Source organism: Ascaphus truei, chromosome 5 (genome assembly GCF_040206685.1).
Source record: "Ascaphus truei isolate aAscTru1 chromosome 5, aAscTru1.hap1, whole genome shotgun sequence".
NCBI classification, from domain to species: Eukaryota; Metazoa; Chordata; class Amphibia; order Anura; family Ascaphidae; genus Ascaphus; species Ascaphus truei.
The window spans coordinates 104,803,488-104,822,838 of record NC_134487.1 but is presented as its reverse complement, the minus strand read 5'-3'; the positions used below and the strand labels follow the sequence as shown (position 1 = coordinate 104,822,838).

General features: G+C 42.1%; 1 protein-coding gene across 2 annotated transcripts in view; it reads right to left on the bottom strand.

Annotated features, from left to right (window-relative positions):
- Positions 1-227: 227 nt before the first annotated feature.
- Positions 228-19,351, bottom strand: part of TMCC3 (transmembrane and coiled-coil domain family 3) — a 72,583-nt gene continuing 53,459 nt past the window's right edge. The window contains exons 2-3 of one of the 2 annotated variants that reach the window (XM_075600408.1): positions 3,652-4,568; positions 228-1,406 (exon numbers count right to left, since the gene is read on the bottom strand). In XM_075600408.1, the coding sequence (XP_075456523.1) occupies positions 1,079-1,406; positions 3,652-4,553 (1,230 nt within the window). In that variant the 5' untranslated portion in view covers positions 4,554-4,568 and the 3' untranslated portion in view covers positions 228-1,078. The remainder of the gene's footprint in view (positions 1,407-3,651; positions 4,569-19,351) is intronic. The other variant, XM_075600407.1, reaches the window with a different exon arrangement.

Here is a 19,351-nt window from a genome sequence, read left to right as displayed (position 1 = left end):
ACCCACCATAACCTTAATAGTTAAATATATATATATATATATATATATATATATATATATATATATATATATATATATATATATATATATATATATATATATATTTGTGCCAATATATTTATCAGGGCAGCACAACAAGTTCTTTTTGTATTATTCCTAATCATGAAGCAGTGTTTATGTGATGCTTATACATTTGGTCACATCGGTACTTGTTGCACGACTCCCTCTCTTTTTTTTAGTGCCTCCCTCGCTTTTTTTAGTGCCCTATGAATACTTTAAAATGATTAAAATAGATTGCAAAAATACAACATGAATAACCAGTTGCATTTTAATGTAACAAATGCAGAACCTGTATCTCTATGAAGGATTGTTTTCATACAAACCAGACAGGCAGTTACATGCTCCTACGGATTCACTCCATGTTCAAGGAAAATGATTGTGAAACAATGCCTCATTGGGTGTTAAGTAACAACAGGAGTAGACGCAAGGGTCAAAATATATTGTACCGTATTGGATGTCCAAAAAGTCCTAACCCACCATGGCCACATTGGTAGTAAAGCAAATCAAATACAAAAGAGGATTGATTTTGCAATAATATGTTTCAATTATTTTGGAGAACTGTAGACATACAGACCTGTCTAATTCATGTTTACACCTCTTATTAAAGGGGGCGGGGGAGGAGGGGGGCAGTGCCTTCACAGGATAACGTTTGTTTTGGCCACACAGGACCGTTCCTCAGGCTTACAAGGCCAAAATGCCTTGTGGAGGCACCCCCCAATAATCAGATATCTCTTCCTTGCAAGACTTCCTTATATACCTGTATATCTCTTCCTTGCAAGACTTTCTGCCATTTTTTTTGTATTTGTTTTCCCTCTGGGGTGTGGGAACCTGGAATTGAATTTCGAAGTTGGCAGCAGGATTTTGACAATTAGGCTACGGCCCCAGTGAGCGCGTTGCGCTTGAGACGCAGCGCCTAGCGGCGCTCGTGCCCTGCAACCAAGAGATTTGAATGACTTCAGATGACTCACGACTGGGGGGGAGGGGGGCGTGGCCATGACATCACGCGGCTGATTCACCCTCATTGGCTGAACCGCCGCCGTGACGTAGCCATCCCTCGGCCTCTGCACCAAGAGACATTTCTTGGGTTTGGGAAAGGTGGTTGCACTATCGCGCTTTGTACACCCCCGCACTGACTGGGGCCTGCCCCATAGTGGGCTGTACCTTGCTCGTGTCGCGCGCACAGCCGCGAGCAGTGGGAACGAGGCCTTACCTGAATATCCCGGGACCGCTCATAAGCCTGATATGCGACCTTCTCTTCAATGCTGGCCAGGTCTTGTTTCAGGTTGGTCGTCTCGTGCTGATGAAGGTCAGTTAGATCATTTAGATGGTCTTCCAGTCTTTCATACCTTTGTGAAGCAAAGACCATTAAGTAAGTTTGTGATGGACAGAATCAGAGGATTCTTTAGGTTCCTTTAATCATGCAAGTGGCTGCATTTACTTCAATCTCACCGTCATTGCCAATACTGAACTATTATCTTTAGCTTGTTTATACCTAGGATACAGCCATGGCATGTAATTATGTTTGTTTTTATACGAAATGCTGTGGTAATAAAAGAAATCATGGCAGTTATACATCTCAAAATTAATTAGCATATATTTAATAACATTTAGGCATGGATAATACTTTGGGAACATTGTTTTGTGTTAGCACTATAGCAGTAAAATCCCAACATGTCACTCATACCACTATTGAAGTGTTCATGCATCCAGCCTATTAAAATGTATGAAGATAATGTGCCAAACCAGAACACGGTTTATTATAATTAGAAACAAATCCTACCTATTAATGAACCCACATTTTGTTCTTTTCATTACAAGTTTGTATATTTATGATCCCTTAAATCAGATTTTGAAAACTATTTACCAACAAGAATATTTGTATTTATTCATCATCATTGTGCCTTCATTTAAATAAATCACTCTGCTCCTTTTGATCCCATGAATATGATTAAGGCAGATGTTCACCTTAATCATAATATTAATGAGTTCTTGCCTTTTCCTGTGGGTATTAACCCCTTGACAACGATGCCTTACAACTTCCCCACCGTTATTTAAAAAGCTAAACTAATATTACATTGTATGAATGTTAGAAAAACAAAAATCAAGATCTTTAGATACTGCATCTCCGAGAGGCTAATCACCACCATCCCAAAACAAGGGTCCTTTTCGCAGTAACAATCCACAAATGACTGATAAATGTGTATTTTTAACGTTACATACAAGGAGAATTTCGCAGTGGGAAATACAAAGCGAACAATTACTTCTTTCGTCCGGCTAGTAACAAAAGCAGCATCCTTAATACCAAACACGTAGACCAGGTGGTTGCTACTTACCATCGTCTCCTAGCTCCCTTAAAAAACAAAAACTACACCGTGATGTCTGTGCACAGCTCTGTAAAAGGTGGGATGATCCCGACACAGCCAAGGACATGCTTGGAATCACAAAACTTCAGCTTCAAGGAGCAATTCATGTTTTCATTCTTTAACAGGAGGTTTGAAGCAGGGCGGTCTCTGGAGCTGGACCCCATTTTAGCTCTGGGTCCCCCCCCCCCCCCCCATCCGGAGATACTTGCCTCCGAAGGGTGGTGCCGGTTGCTGGGTTTTAAAGTTTAAAGCTCCCGCGTCACACGGGCCAACAGGAAGCCGTATCTGATGACATCACAGCTTCTTATTGGCCCGCAGGACGTGGGAGTGTTGAAACTCCGCCATAATGTAAACCCTGGTAGCCGAGTAGCTACCGGCACCCCCTACGGAGGTATCTCCGGAAGCAGGGGGTATTAAGGGCTGAAATGAATGGAGTTTAACCCCAGAGACACCCTGCTTCAATCAAATGTACAAAGAAGGAACCGCCATGGGTTGCCGCTTTAAAAGGACTCCATTATAAACACAGATTGTTATGCTGAGCTTTTACATATCTTTTTGTATTTCGGGTTCTCTTATATAATCATGCTTTGTGTGTGGAACTATTGTATACAATGATTCCAGCAATGTATACATTTCATACCCATCTTTTCAACTGTGCCATTATTATCTCTAGATTGTAATCTCTCACCAGCAAGGCCCCCAGTACCTATAGAACATGGTATTATTGTTGCATCAGTCGGCATCCTGTTGATTTTATATTCTAGGTCATTCTCTTTACGGTATGTATATCATTCCCCCATTGTAATGTGCTGCGAAATATATCGGTGCTTTATAAATAACAATAATTTCAAAAATCATGCCGTAAACCTCAAATAGGTCCTATAGATATGAAGCAAAAACATTTATTCGGATCACATCTATATATCATGTGCATACACACATTACTGAAATGTTTTCGTGTGGACAATTGATATTCCATTTGTAAGAATGAAATACACTTACCCAAGTAACATAGCTTACTCTATTATTGTAAACAAAACAAAAAACAACAACATGACACCAACTCACAGTTGAAGCTAACATGTCATCCACTTTCTCATTTCTTCTGAACAAGATGTTCAGTAAATATTTTAGCATTTCATGCAAATCAGTTAAATTATGTTCATTTTTGTTTATAAAAATGTAGAACTGAACATGTATTCTTATTAAAGATAGGTACATGTGTTACCTGTATCTTTCTTCTTGTAATGTTTGTGAAAGAAAGCCATAGTCTCTTTTGAACTGTACTTTTAATGTCTCTATGTCTTCAGATAGCTGAGAATGAGCTTCTCTGATTTCTCTAAGCTCTTCCAGAAACACTGCGAGATTCCCATGGCTATCGTTCGTGTTTGTCCTACCAGTGTCAAATGTCTGGTTTCCATTGCTGTCTGCAGAACCTGATGTTGCACTCGAACACTCATCGTCGCTTGCATACTTGGGTTTTGCCACCATAGTGGCACTTCCACTCAAGTTTCTGGAATTGCTCTCTGGGCGAAAGTCATCAAGGGTGTTTTTTAGATGAGCAATGTTGTCAGCGCTGCCAAACTTATTACGGATCAAATTTGCAAACTCCCTTGACTTGTTGAAAACGAACATTGGCGGCGTCAAGGACACCCCTGGCATGCCCGTTTTACTACTTTCCCCTTGGCCAGCAAGACGAGAACTGGCGTTCACATCTTTTAAAGAATGTTGCAAGTCTTTGAGGTGATCTTTGGAAATGTCCTTGGAACTTTTGCTAGCAGACCCATTTAGCTCAATATCCTTTAGCTTTTTGTGGTACTGTTCTAGTTTCTTCTGCAGCTGAGCTATGGAGTGAGCGGATTTCTGGTTCTTCTTCTCAAATACCTGTTTAATACGTCCAGCCTGCTGCTTGTCAGCGCTGTTCACCAGTTTTAAGTACTCCGCCACATTACCATCCCGGGCAGTTTGTTCGATTTTGATCTGTTCAGTGACTTTGAGGATTTTTTGTTTCAAGCTGTCAGCAGAGAGTTTGACTTTGTGGAAGTCGGGAATGCCATCTGGTATATCAAAGTTGAGGTTGGTATCGGATCCTCCACGCCGGATGTTTAGAGGCAAGCTGAGGGTGTTCATATCAGACCTGCCCACCTACAAGAGAGCACATTCAAAACAAAGTTTTAGGATCGTGTCAAACTTTTAATAAATGTGACAAAAAGATGTGGAAAGTGTGTCTAAACATTTAAGTATTTTAAGGTTTATGCAAAAATCAGCATTATGTAGTTCCTGCCCACATTTCTCAATGCATCTTTAAAATGATGTATTCCTGCCACATGGATGATACCTTATAACAATAACAAGCATAATAGCAATTTTATGGAACATACAATACCAACTGTTTTTGGTAACTGAAAAAGTGCTGGGGAGTGCTCAATGTTATAGCTTTTAAGAAAAAATATAACTACAATTGTTGCTTTCTCCCTTAAAAAAATATATTTTTTTATGAATCTCCCTCAGTAGGAAAAGTACTTGTTGAATTGAAAACGGAGAATGCCATCAAGATGAACAAAAGTTAAACCTGGGGACAACCTAGTAAGCCTGTACCTTTAAATCACCCGATTATCACCGGATCATAATGGAAATGTAAAATGACAATAGTCATGGCTGGTGGAACCGGTCAGTTGGAGTAGAAGAGGTTTCAAAACCTATGCAGAATCTTGGGTCCACATTACCAACTGCTTGGTCTCCTGCACTAGTTACGGTCAAAGTTGAAAACACCTTTTTGTATCATTTTATCTAACTAACTGTAACAGATAAAGTAAAAATCATTTTGAATTATTGACGCAAGAAGATTGGACAATTGCAACCTCTAAAATGTTTTCCAAATAAAACCTCACAACCTGACTCAAACAATAAGGGTATAAAAAGGACAGGAAGAGAATAGGGAGAGTCTACATTTGCCATTTCCTCTCCCAGAACCCCACTAGTCTCATCCTAAATATATTTTTTATGACAGTGACCGCATTCCCTCCAAAATAACCTATGTCGAAAGTAAGCTCAATAGGATGTCCTTTAAGGCAGATCATCAACTTTATTTTTAGATTTTTCCTAGCCCCCCCTTTTTTTTAAATCTTGTATTTTAAAAGACCCAAACTATTTCAGTAGGGTGTTCACATGGCAATCTCTGCTATTTATGTAACCCTGATTCCCCTGAGCAGGAAGCACACAGCTGTTTCTGAGCAGATTTGAAACAGACTTTTGAGAGAAGCCGTCTTATCTTTAGCTTCTCTGATAGCGTGGTGTGAAGTCACGGGATGTCACAGATAGGAGAGGGCGTAACATTTTAATTTCCGTTTTGGGCTTATTCTTAAAGAATACAATTTCAAGTTCACGGAGCCAAAACCCCCCTCCCAGATGTAGACAGTCATCCCTCCCAATTGTATGGTAAAGAAATCTTTGAACGTAAACGAGCTGCAGGAACGGCATCTTTAAGCTCATGATTCTATTCTGTTACATGATTCTATCAGCCAGCAGGGACCTTCAGGTGGATGTTTTCCCACTTAAAAGGGCTCAAGGAAGCTTAGTAGAAAAGGAGAAAAACTGGAAGAGCACTACTGTAGGTATCAAAAAAGTAGAAAGGAGGGTGCGTATCCCATAAAAAAAGATTATTTATTGGTCATGGAAAAACAGGGCAATGGAGAGCCCTACCAACGTTTCACGCTTGCTTCACAGAGCGCTTTCTCACGGTATACATAGCACAACTTTATTAATATATATATATATATATATATATATATATATATATATATATATATATATATATATATATATAACACAGAATGACATAACCAGCCAATACTCACAGCTCACATGCGATCCACTCTCTGATTGCTAATGATCTTCTGATGTGTATACATCTATGTAAAACATACAGAACACCTACAAGCTCATATTGAACCCACAATATAACCACAACATATATATAAGCATATAAGTAAAATGTTAAACTAAAAGACCATTTTACTTAATAGATATCTATACATATATATTTAGGCACTGTACCGTGTATAAGTTTCATTGGATGTGCACTGAGCTCTGTCTGTGTTTCATGTTCTGTCTCTGGTTTTAAATGAGTATACATCTAATCAGTATATTGAGACACAGGGACGATGGCGACTAACTCCGCCTCCAACTACCAATCCGGAGACATGCGTGGTCTGGCAACCCCCAGTAGTGCGCGCTTGCGCAGTGACCAGCTGAGGGAGAGTCCTCAATGTCAATGGAGTCCGTGGGGCGCGGGGAAAGCGCGTCATCAGATGGCCCTGACTGTATACCTCACTGGGGCTCTGAGTGCGCGTGCAACTGCGCTCTGCAAGACACTAGTCCCTCACCGCAGTGGGAGCAGACACAGTGAGCTCCGGACCATCGGCGGAGTGCGCTTGCGCAATACCAACCATCGCGTCAGAGGCTCACAGAATACCCCAAGTGCGGGGTGGGAGAATGAAAAGCCAGAGCGCAGAATTGTGCGCAGCACAGAAGGTGACCACATAGTGTACTATGAAGTACAAACACATAATATTAAAATCAATAAACTTAAAATATATATATTAACAAAGAAAACATTTGTAAAAGCCCCGTCTTACCCTCTTCTAAATGATGTTAAATCGACCAGAAGGGGTAAATAAAAACTATCACTTGACATATGTATAATCAAACTAACATCCTGATTTGTTTAGGGAGCTGATGGTGGTAAATAAAATGAGTGGATATAGAATGGCAAGCAAAGAACATGAGATTGAATGGAGAAACTTATTATAATGTAATAATAAGATGTTACTTATCTAGAAAGGTTCCCCCATACATATATACCCATGGTTGCTTAGCACATATATCCACTCTGTAATCTTAGCCAGTACATCCAGCTGTTGAGACATAATTATATGTATATCTGTTATACATTTTATTAACAGGAAAAAATACTCTATAATAGCTTCTAAGATCATTTTAAAGCTTATTATACAAACAAGTACAAAAGATGTGAGAGCAACCAGTTAAAGAGAGGAAAGCAAAATATTGGGGAATCATTTTGAGAGAATGACATCTTCAAAAAAGCGCCATATTAGAAGGGCATCATGTTAAAAAATAATAAATAAAAGAAATTGAGAAGGAAAGGCATAATCAAGACAATAATATTTACCCTGTAATCATAAGTCAAATTGTATTGAATTATATGATTACATAATAGACCAACTCAAAGCAAAAAACTACCAAATCAAAGATGATCAAGAGCCAATTAAGATACATGTTCAAATATCGTTAAGCATTCCATTCAAATTATGTTAAAAATTATATTGAAATATTTCATGTACAGGTGCAGTGCACATGCATAAGTACAATCCATGAGTGGCTCAATATTAAAGGGTGTTCACTATGGGATCATGATCCATATTCCGACAAAACCTACCCAAAAGGTAAAGGGTGGTCTAGTTATCCAGAAACGGACCCAGATCCCAATCGGTGTTAAGGCCAGAAGGAACCCTTGTTTTGATAGTAAATATCCAAAAGAGTTCTCGTCGATTCAGCGCATTCAATTTGTCACCACCTCTGATGGAACAAGAGACTTGTTCAATTCCCATAAAGGAAAAACCTGACAAGCCTCCCTGACGACAACATGAGAAGTGGTTAGATACAGGGGGCAGAAGATCACCTCTTTCAATTAGGCGCACATGTTCCATAATTCTGACATTAAGGGCTCGAATGGTTCGCCCAACATATTGTTTTCCCCAGCGGCAGGTCAGGAGGTAAACAACAAATTTTGTATTGCAATTAATAAATGTCCTTGATTTATAACACTGACCTGTCGCTGTGGATGAGAAATCTGACCCTGTCTCCATGTACTTGCAGACTTTGCATTTGGAGCATCTGGCCGGCCCACGATGACTCTGGCCGGGTGCCAGTTAATTAATTAAATTAAAAATAAAATAAAATGGCGGTGATTCACCCCTCCTCCCTCCCTCTCCTTCCCAGCCCGACCCTCTCCCTCCCAGCCCCCTCCCTCTCACTCCCAGCCCCCAGGTTTTGCGGTGCGCGGGGCCAGCAGCAGCATGGAGGATGTGGTTTTTTTTTTTTCTTCAATAGCAGGATGCCGGGGAGGTCAGAGCATGCCGGGGGCAGGGCTTAGTACCGGGGAGAGAGGATGTGCTGAGCTGATCTAAGAGAGGTGTGTGTGTGTGTGTGTGTGTAAAAACGGGCTGGTGGGGGTGGGTGTGAAAGACGGGCTGGTGGGGGGTGGGTGTGAAAAACGGGTTGGTGGGGGCTGGGTGTGAAAAACGGGCTGGTGGGGGGTGGGCTGCTGACATGTGAGGGGGGGGTGGGCTGCTGACATGTGAGGGGGGCTGGGCTGCTGACATGTGAGGGGGGCTGGGCTGCTGACATGTGAGGGGGGGGGGCTGGGAGAGAGTGATGTGATGTGCAGGGGGGGAGAGAGTGATGTGAGGTGCAAGGGGGGGGAGAGTGATGTGAGGTGCAGGGGGGGAGAGAGTGATGTGAGGTGCAGGGGGGGGAGAGTGATGTGAGGTGCAGGGGGGGAGAGAGTGATGTGAGGTGCAGGGGGGGAGAGAGTGATGTGAGGTGCAGGGGGGGAGAGAGTGATGTGAGGTGCAGGGGGGGAGAGAGTGATGTGAGGTGCAGGGGGGGAGAGAGTGATGTGAGGTGCAGGGGGGGAGAGTGATGCGAGGTGCAGGGGGGGAGAGTGATGTGAGGTGCAGGGGGGGGAGAGAGTGATGTGAGGTGCAGGGGGGGGAGAGAGTGATGTGAGGTGCAGGGGGGAGAGAGTGATGTGAGGTGCAGGGGGGGAGAGAGTGATGTGAGGTGCAGGGGGGGGGAGAGTGATGTGAGTGATGTGAGGTGCAGGGGGGGAGAGAGTGATGTGAGGTGCAGGGGGGGGGAGAGTGATGTGAGGTGCAGGGGGAGAGAGTGATGTGAGGTGCAGGGGGGGAGAGAGAGTGATGTGAGGTGCAGGGGGGGGAGAGAGTGATGTGAGGTGCAAGGGGGGGGAGAGATTAAGATTTATTTACAGAAGTAATTTGTCAGTTGAACAAACGTGTTGACGCGATTCACATTACAGTATGTACAGTTTGAAAGGACTGTTCAAGTAAGACTGAAAGACATCAAGTGATGTGAGGTGCGGGGGGGGGGAGAGTGATGTGAGGTGCAGGGGGAGGGGGAGAGTGATGTGAGGTGCAGGGGGGGGGAGAGAGTGATGTGAGGTGCAGGGGGGGGGGGAGTGATGTGAGGTGCAGGGGGGGGGGAGAGAGTGATGTGAGGTGCAGGGGGGGAGAGAGTGATGTGAGGTGCAGGGGGGGGGGAGAGAGTGATGTGAGGTGCAGGGGGGGGAGAGAGTGATGTGAGGTGCAGGGGGGGAGAGAGTGATGTGAGGTGCAGGGGGGGGAGAGTGATGTGAGTGATGTGAGGTGCAGGGGGGGAGAGAGTGATGTGAGGTGCAGGGGGGGGAGAGAGTGATGTGAGGTGCAGGGGGAGAGAGTGATGTGAGGTGCAGGGGGGGGAGAGTGATGTGAGGTGCAGGGGGGGGGGGAGAGTGTGATGTGAGGTGCGGGTGGGGGGGAGAGTGTGATGTGAGGTGCGGGTGGGGGGGGAGAGTGTGATGTGAGGCGCAGGGACGGGGGAGAGTGTGATGTGAGGTGCAGGGGGGGAGAGAGTGTCATATTGAGGGGAGGGGGAAAGCGTGTCATATTGAGGGGAGGGGGAAAGAGTGTCATTAAGGGGAGGGGGAGAGAGTGTCATATTGAGGGAAGAGAGACATGGGGAGATTCTGACTTGTGAGGGGGGATGCTGACATGGAATGGGCTGGGGGGATGTGGAGGGGGGTATTGTATGTTTGATGTGGAGGGGGTATTGTGTGTTTGATGTGGAGGGGGGTATTGTGTGGGTGAGGGGGAGAGATGGGGATATGAGAGATAGATGGGGAGTATCGTAAAGATTGATAGTGAGGGGTTCTGGGGGAGATATGAGGATGAGGAGGATGATGATGATGATGATGATGATGATGATGATGATGATGATGAGTGCTGGAGGAGAGATGATGATGATGATTTAACCCGTGCGGCCCAATTTTTTTTTTCCTTGGAGCAGTTCGACCCTTCTCACTTTACGAGTTGGGCAGGCCTCATCTAAAGGAACCAACCAGGAGAAGGTTTCTAATCATATCAACAGGGGACTGGAAAAGACTTGGGGACACCGAATTTGAAATAGTTTTAGCACGTCTAAAGACAAATTTGGGTCCCTCATTGAAAATGTCCTTGAGGGCAGGACCCACAGATAGAACATTCCAATGTTTTCTAACTATCTGTTTAATCTGTTCAGATTGTACACTATTGAGTAATAAACAGAGGTGTTTGTGTTAGTGTTCTTTTTTGTCTCCTCTGTTTTATTTCTAAATAGAGAGGATCTCTCCACAAGGACAACTTCCTCAAGTGTTTTTTCCAAGTCACCCCTATTATAGCCTCAAGCTGAAAATCTTTCTAAGAGGTCCCTTGACTGTTCTACACTTGATGATTTCAACCAACAATTCTGCTTCATGCGTATAAATTGTCCCTTAGGGATTCCTTTAATTAATGACCTGGGGTGGCAGCTGTCCGCTCTCAAAAATGTATTGCGAGAATTAGTTTTTCTAAAGATATCGCTTTGTATGGTTTTGCTCTGATCAATAAACAAAAGCAAATCCAAAAAGTGAATGTGGTGGAAATCAAAATTGTGCGTGAAATATAAATTAAATTATTATTGTTCAAGTGATCAATAAATAATAACAGTGATTGTGCTCCCCCTTGCCAAATAAGAATAAGGTCATCTATATAACGTTTGTAAAATCTAATGTGGTGCCTATAAGGATTTTGTATCTCCAAACACGTGGAAGCTTAGAAAGTGCCGGCATGAATATGTAGGGATGGCTCTTCAAAAAGTAAGGAAAAGATTAGAGGATTGCATATCACAAACGTGTCGCAAATACTTTTCAGAAACTTAATTTTAAACATTAAAACAAAAAATGTACATGGAGAAAAAAAAAATTGTATTGAAAGCACAACTGGTTAATTGCTTTCACTATAATGAAATTTTTGTATTGGTTTCAAAGTGACGATACAGTACATCATTAAATGATCGATGCTTTGTTTCCTGGACCATCCAAGCCACACCGATCAATACCCACTGGTTTGATAGCATTTGTAATTGCTTGCACTATGCATATGACAGATATCATTAAGACAGAATTTATGTTAAGAGGATACAACTCTTACATGTGTAATCAAACAAGTCGCGTTACTTTCTTCACCTGGCTGCCAGTTGGCTGCCCTGGTATAATGACACCCTGTTAATTATAACCTGTCAAAGGGTGGATTGCAATAAAAAGGCTACAATGATGACTGTGAATCCTTTCAAACAAGGAAATGTTCCCTATACCAAGACACAGCATTATTCTATCTATACCATGCAGTTTTGTATGTGTGTGTGCAATAGGCTCTGCAAACAGTCTAGGTAAAATGTATATTACAAGCATTAATATATTATGTTATAAAACCTGAACATTTTATAAGCCGTAGCACACACAACATCATCAAAAATAAGGAAAACCTATGCTAAAAAAAAACCCATGTGAACAGCAGAGGTGATGGTAAATAATGAAGTGTATGAGGAGTCTGTGCTGAAGTTTAGAAAGCTTCAAAAAAGGTACGACACTTAAAAATAAGTAAATTAAAAAACAAAACACAATGCCAGACAAACTAAATGTTACATATAAAATGGCTTGAGAAAGTGCTTTTTTCTATTCAATGGCAAGATATTTAGTATTAGTAACCTCATATGGTTGCGTCTGGGAACGTTCCAGCACGAGTCCTGCTCTTGCACTTTATCAAGTCATTATTGTCCTGAACGTTGGATCTAGAATTTAAAAGCAATTTTATTGTTATTTTTTTTGCAGGCCAAATGGATCTGACCCAAAAGCCAAGAAATACTAGTGATTACCGTACTATAAAATAAATAAATAAATTTAAAAAAAAAACTTCACATGTGGGCATGTCATGCAATTACTAAAGCTGAAGCACATCAATGTACATTCTCTTTAAATACAAGTGCAATGGAGAAGCACAAGAATGAACCCCTTATTCAATGCTATTAATGCATTAACTTCCAATTCAAGCGAACAGAAGTCAGCACATTAGTAACAACTTGAGAAATCCAAAGCAAGTTTCTGCTGCTGCAAGGAAACAGTTTTGCTCTGAGCCTGGGAAGCGCACTTATTTTAAGAACCTGTGATTAAGGTGTAAGAACAGCCTGACATGTTTCTTCAAAGCAGCCCCCAGGTTATCAGGGACCGTGTGCCACCAAACGGAAAAAGGAACAAAAAACAGCCAGTGCAGCAGGCGGTTGGTACGGTGGCTTTGTAAAGGACTCCTGGGGCCTACAGTAGCCGGACCTGGAACGGGCATAGCTGGGCACATAAAGCAAGTCTTGGTTACCATAGAAAAAAGTGCCCAGGGCGCGGTGTTTGTGGTTATGCATTTACTGCAGCAGTAATTGGAGCAAGAGACATACTCCTTCCCACCAGATGGCATCCCGAGGGCCGCACGTCGCCATTTAGTGATAAAGCACACACTTTTTAAACATTTTTTTTTTTTTTTTAAAGAAAGCATGTCTATAGTCCCAAAGCATTGTAATTAATAGTCCCTTCCTTAATACATAAACATTTCTGTAATACCCCGTGACCAACGTAAATCAACTACCTTCAGTTCAAGGCAACATATTACTGTACTATACAATGCCATCAAATGCAAACCCCTGGCAAAAACAAATATTTTTATTGAATAGGTCATTAATGTTAAACCACAAGAGTAACCAGCCTTCCTCCATCATAAATAACCTCTGTTTCATTCTGTAGCATTCCTAATGTGCTTATAAACTTGCCTTTCGTGTAATAACTACCACACTTCCTAAGGCTAGGTCCCCGCTGCAGCGCGCGCTACGGCATGCGCCAAAGGGACAAGAACCGCCCCTCAATGGACCAAGCCCGCTACCTACCTTGACCGCCGCGCGGCCAGATTTTTCTGAAGACAGTAACCCGGTCTTCAGAACTGGCGAAGGAGCGCTGGCCACACCCCCCGGCGGTTCAGCCTAGGAGGGTGAACCGGCTGGGTGATGTCATGGCCGCACCCCCCCTCCTTTTCTCCCTGCACAGACCGGGGAACAGAGCTGCACGAGCCGCCAGCCTGGCAGGTGCTCGTGTAGCGCCGACACCGGGCCTGTAGCCTTAGGATTGTTCTATAGTCACGCACACTTTGTGTGTACTGTCCGTGCTGCCGGTAGCGACAGGTTTGCAGTGGTGTGTGTGTATATATATATATATCTATATGTGTATGTATGTATATATATGTGTATGTATGTATATAAATGTGTATGTATGTATGTATATAAATGTGTATGTATGTATGTATATAAATGTGTATGTATGTATGTATATATGTATGTATGTATGTATGTATGTATGTATGTATGTAGGGCCATGTGCACAGTTCAGCCAATGAAGGCGAATCGCTCACGTGATGTCACGGCCACGCCTCCCGCGACATTGCATAGTGCATGTTTCGCACGAGTGACACTATAAACCTAGCCTTAATGAAGTATGAGAAATACATATCCGCTGCTAACGGTAGCGCAGAAAGAAAACTTTAAGAAGGGAAAAAAAAAAAAAACGCTTTTTTTATTGACTGCTGTGAAAAAAGTCACAAGACTTCTAGGATTGTATTTATGCACACCGTAAAAAAAAAAAATTATAATAATGAAGTGAAAGGGAAGTATCTGACTTGCAGAATTTTCACTTTCTTTAAATGAAAATTTTTTTTTATATGCTTCTGCTTTAGAAAAATACAAATGAAAAGGTTTTTTTCAGTAATTTTTAAAAGAAAAAAGAAATACATGTAATGTAACCGCTTATATGCCCGTCTCTGTTCACTGCACTATTGGAATCCCTGCGTTTTTAGATAAGAGCATCGACATATCACATTACAAAAGTGGGGGGCCCTGTATACCCCACTACATTTGTTAATAAGCCGGTAATATGTTAAGTCCATAACATTTTGGGTCAGTTTCTTATCCTTTGTTAGGGATGACCTCAAAACGTTATATAATGTTACTGGCTTGATATATTTAGGTCTACCGCATTTATCAAGTATTAATATTTGTCTATGTAAAGAACAGTGCAACTATTAAAATGATGTGAAACGGTGGAGCTCTCGGACCCTGATTTTGCTGGATTGTGTGGGCACATGCCTAGTAACAAGGAGTTGCCCAATTAATGTGTGTACAGTTCTATAACCTACTTATGTTGTACAAATAATGCAATACAGAGTTAAAACAAAATACTGTGAAAAAAAGATTTTAACAGGCACATTAAAATACACTTAATGTTCCATAATATTCTTATTCATGCCCATGTCTCAACTCGGACATAATTTATTGCTTTGCTTCCAGAATGCATATGTATTTTTTTTTTATTACAAATGTGCTCTTACCCCAATGATAAAATTAAATTAATGTTAATACTGTACAATCAATCAAGTATGTTCAGTTCTTCTGCAGAGCTCATTTTAGTCTTGAAATTGTGTTCAGAGCTTCGCTATTCCACAATGCTCAACATTATTTTAACATTTGCAGGTATCAAGTGCATCATTATGGAAAGCGGAAAAGAAACCTGCTACCCACCTACCAACAAATATATTGTAACTGGCTCAGACTCGTCTTCTAAAAACAATTAAGTGTGGCCGAAATGATTCTGAGCATGCTGAGACAATTAACCGCTTTTAAATCCCATTGTAATCCTGTAATGGTAGGAAGGCACACTTTGCGGCTTTGGACAAGCTTTGATATATTACACAATATATACAAATGCTGCTTTGGACAAGCTTTGATATATTACACAATATGTACAAATGTCATTATGAAAAGGCAAGGGATCCCAGAAACTCTAAAGTGAAGGCAAACCAGAAACGACGAGGTTATGGAGAGTAAAAAGTGACAGCAAAAGAAATAAAAAACACACTTTATGGGTATTCTGTCTGCCACAGGTCCCCAAAGTAAAAAGCAGAAATACAACTACGGATGCCAACAATGTGCCCTATTGATAGACTTAAAAACAAGAAGATGTATATTGTAATATATTTATTATGATCCCATCTTATTACAAGAAAAAAAAATACACCCGATCCAACAGTCCCAGTTACATTTTGGGATCACAGTTGTATGGGAGCAGTTACATACCATATAACTGTAGCCCTGTTTCCTAGTGAACACAGACCACTACCATATGCTGTATAACTTGTAGGCTCACAGGGCCTAAGCCTCTGCCACGGAGAGCCTGGGGCACGCGAAACAATAGATAATACCGTATACTTGGTGCAGCGCCTCCACCTGCGATGGCTCCCACCAGAGGGGGAGTGGTTCCTCGCAGGACAATTAGATATCAATACACAACCACACAGCATATAAACAACCGAATGACTTTACTTGTTTGCAAAGGATTTGATATATCAACAGGTGTTCCTCCCTAGAGGAGACACTATCTATGGCGTCTCGCAAGACGCTTCCTTCCCCTCCTTCACCGGGTGATCCCACCCCGTGTCCAATACCCCCAACACAATATGTCCCCCCCTCTCAAGTGAGATACCAAATATGTATGGGTGACTGCGCAGCCACTATGTCCTGTATGAATGGTTATATAGTTGGTGCACTTGTAGTTTACCTGCCGGGCACTCCAGTGCCCGGGCCTGCCAAGGATCTTCACAAAGGGTCAGATGCGAGGTGGCTTCCGCAATAGGCATTCGGGGCGATCCCACCCAAACGAACTGCAGCAACAGTAGCAGGGTCTGAGCCCAGACCTCCTGCTAGATACACACTGTCTCTTTAATCGATCACTGACGGCGCAATAAGGGAACCGGAACCTAGGTCCCTATCTCTGCTCCACACTACGGTGACTCAGGGCCTAACTGGGCCTGGGGTATAAGGCCTAGGTAGGGGCGGAATGCCTCCCTACTCCTGGAGCTCCGTCTCCTTCCTCCTCCCGCTAGCTCTGAACAACGTGCGTGCCCTCCAACCCTATATCCTCCTTCCTTCCTACCAACCACCCGATTGGTCCCCTGTCGTCACATGGTCCCGCGGGGGATGCTGGGACTCAATTCCCTATGCTCCACCTTATGGGAGCTACTCCTCCTTCGCGGGCTTTGGCGGCTATCCTCGCGCATGCGCGACCTCCTGCTCCACACCTTCGGCGCCTGCGCCAACTCCCAACATGGCGGCGCCCTGATAACGCGGAACCTCCGATATACCAGAGCGTTCCCTGCCCTACTGCAACCCTCCCACCCGACAATATATGCAGACGAGGGGGAGCCCGGCTACTTAACATTTTAGTAGTGTGTAGTGATATTTCATGATATTTGTTGTAGTGTTCTGCAGTGTTTTCTGTCAGATCTAGATTTTGAAATGTATTCAATATTACGTTGCTGCACAAATATTATGCATTCGATTAATCCCACTGCACATATAAATGAGTACTTCAAAAGTATATGACATTATTTTTGGGACTAAATATATTTTGACAGGCAAGCTTTCAAAAGCCAAAGTGCTCTTCCTCGTTCCATTTAAAAAATAAATATGAATAATTACATGTTCTGCTTCCGCTGTAACTGCATCTTTAAAGTATTTATATTTAGCATCTACACCATCATCTGTTAAACAGGTTATGCAAAGAATGACTCACCACATACAATGAGGCAATCAGCATATGATATGTCACTCGTTGGCTATTACCTCACTCCAACAGTTCTCCCAACCTGCAGTGTCATGCTCATGTTACCCATGTCATCGATTGTGTCTTCCTCATGTATAAGAATGTTTGTGTTGGGATGGCGTTGTATGGCTCAACCATTTAAATGCATTTAAAGAGGCAATCCAAATCGGGCAATATATATATATATATTTTTTTAACATACAGTACAGTTGAATCAGGGGGTCTCCAGCACCGAACCCCATTTATTTCAGCTCCGGGGACCCCTACTTTCTGAGATACCTACGTCTGTAGGGGGTGCTGGTAGCTGCCTCACTTGCAAGGGTAACGTTCTCGCCACTTTTCAAAGATCCCACGCCCTGCGGGCCAAAAGGAAGCCGTGACATCATCCAGTGAAGCTTCCTATACGCCCACATGAATCTGAAGCTTTAAAAAGCAGTGATACCGGCACCCCATTCGGAGGCAAGTATCTCTGGAAGTAGGGGTTCCCCGGAGATTAAATAAAGGGGTTCAGTTCTGGAGAACCCCTGCTTCATAGAATAATAATAAATTGCTGCACACTATTATCATCAGAAAAAAGAGGATACAACTACCGGTGCTCCTGGTTCAGGATTCTCTGTATCAATCCAGGGTATAACGAAGGGAAGAAAATCAGGGCTCCACGGATTTGCTCAATAAACTAATTTATTGCTAATAGACTTAACGTTTCAGCAACACAGGCCTTTCTCAAAAGCAGAAATGGCATTATGCCCGTGTGGCCGAAACGTTGTCTATTGGCAATAAATTAGTTTATTGAGCAAATCTGTGGAGCCCTGATTTTCTTCCCTTCGTTGAACCCCTGCTTCAAAAACATATGTTTTAAAAAAAATAAAATAACAAAATTAGCCACTTGGATTGCTCCTTTCAGTAGGTGAGGTAACTTTGCTGAACTGAAATGATTCCCCTAAACCCTTACATATCCCAGATAACTACAGCTGCTATGAAGCAGATCCCAAAATGCATATTACATTACACTGCAACAAAAAGATTGGTACTGGAAATAAAATTACAATCAATATGTTGGTGAAATGTCTTGTGAAGTTGGACTATGTGCTATATATTTTACACAGTGTTGTTCCGACATGTTATTTCTCCCATGAGTGTTCTGTCAATTGAGTAAAAATGCCTAGAGCTAAAAATCTAATTGTCTTTTCAGTATCAGTGTGTAACAAGAGCCAAACGCTTAGGCAATGAATGCTGCACAATTGACAGATTTACCTCACATCAATGTAGTCACTCAAAGTTCTATTAAATCTAAAATTAAGCTCACTGTAAAAGAAATAAACAACCACCACCCCAGAATTAGAACACAATAGGTCAGAGCCTCCCAAGAATTAAAAATATATAGCGAGCCAATATATTTTCCAGAAGCAAATTCCATATCACTCACCAGGTAATGTATTCATTTTACAGTTGGACTGAATAAAACTTAAGCTATTATATGCTTCTCTGTTGCTCCGAGTCCTAATATATGTGGTGTTAACACTGCAAGGAAGAATATAATGACTTCATTACATTAAATTAATGAAATCATTAAGCTGCATGACTGCGATTAGGAGTTTTCCTTAAAACAAGTCACAGGAAAATTCATTCAATATACAGCGGCGAGAAAAAGTTTGTACACCCCAATGATAATTACAAAAATTCGGATCGGTTTTCCACGATCACCTTCTTGAATCAAAAAAAGAAAAGAACATCTAAAAGTAATGCAAAAGTAGAGTGAAACCCTGGTTTTATCAGCTAAAAGAAAGGGGATAATTAGAATCAGGTGTTTAAATAATTAGGTAGATCTTCAGGTGTGAGTTTGGGAGGCCCCACCCTATAAAAAGATCAAAAACTTTGTGAGTTTGGTCTTCACCATTCAAGTGTGTGGAAACACAACATGCCCCAATCGAAAAGAAAGCTGAATCTGAAAAGCAGTTATTGCTACTAACTCTTGAAATGGTTACAAAACAATTTCTAACTATTTGGGGCTCCACCAATGCACTGTCGCCAGAGAGTCTACAAATGGAGAAAGAAGACCACAGTCAGTCACTCTACCCAGGAGCGG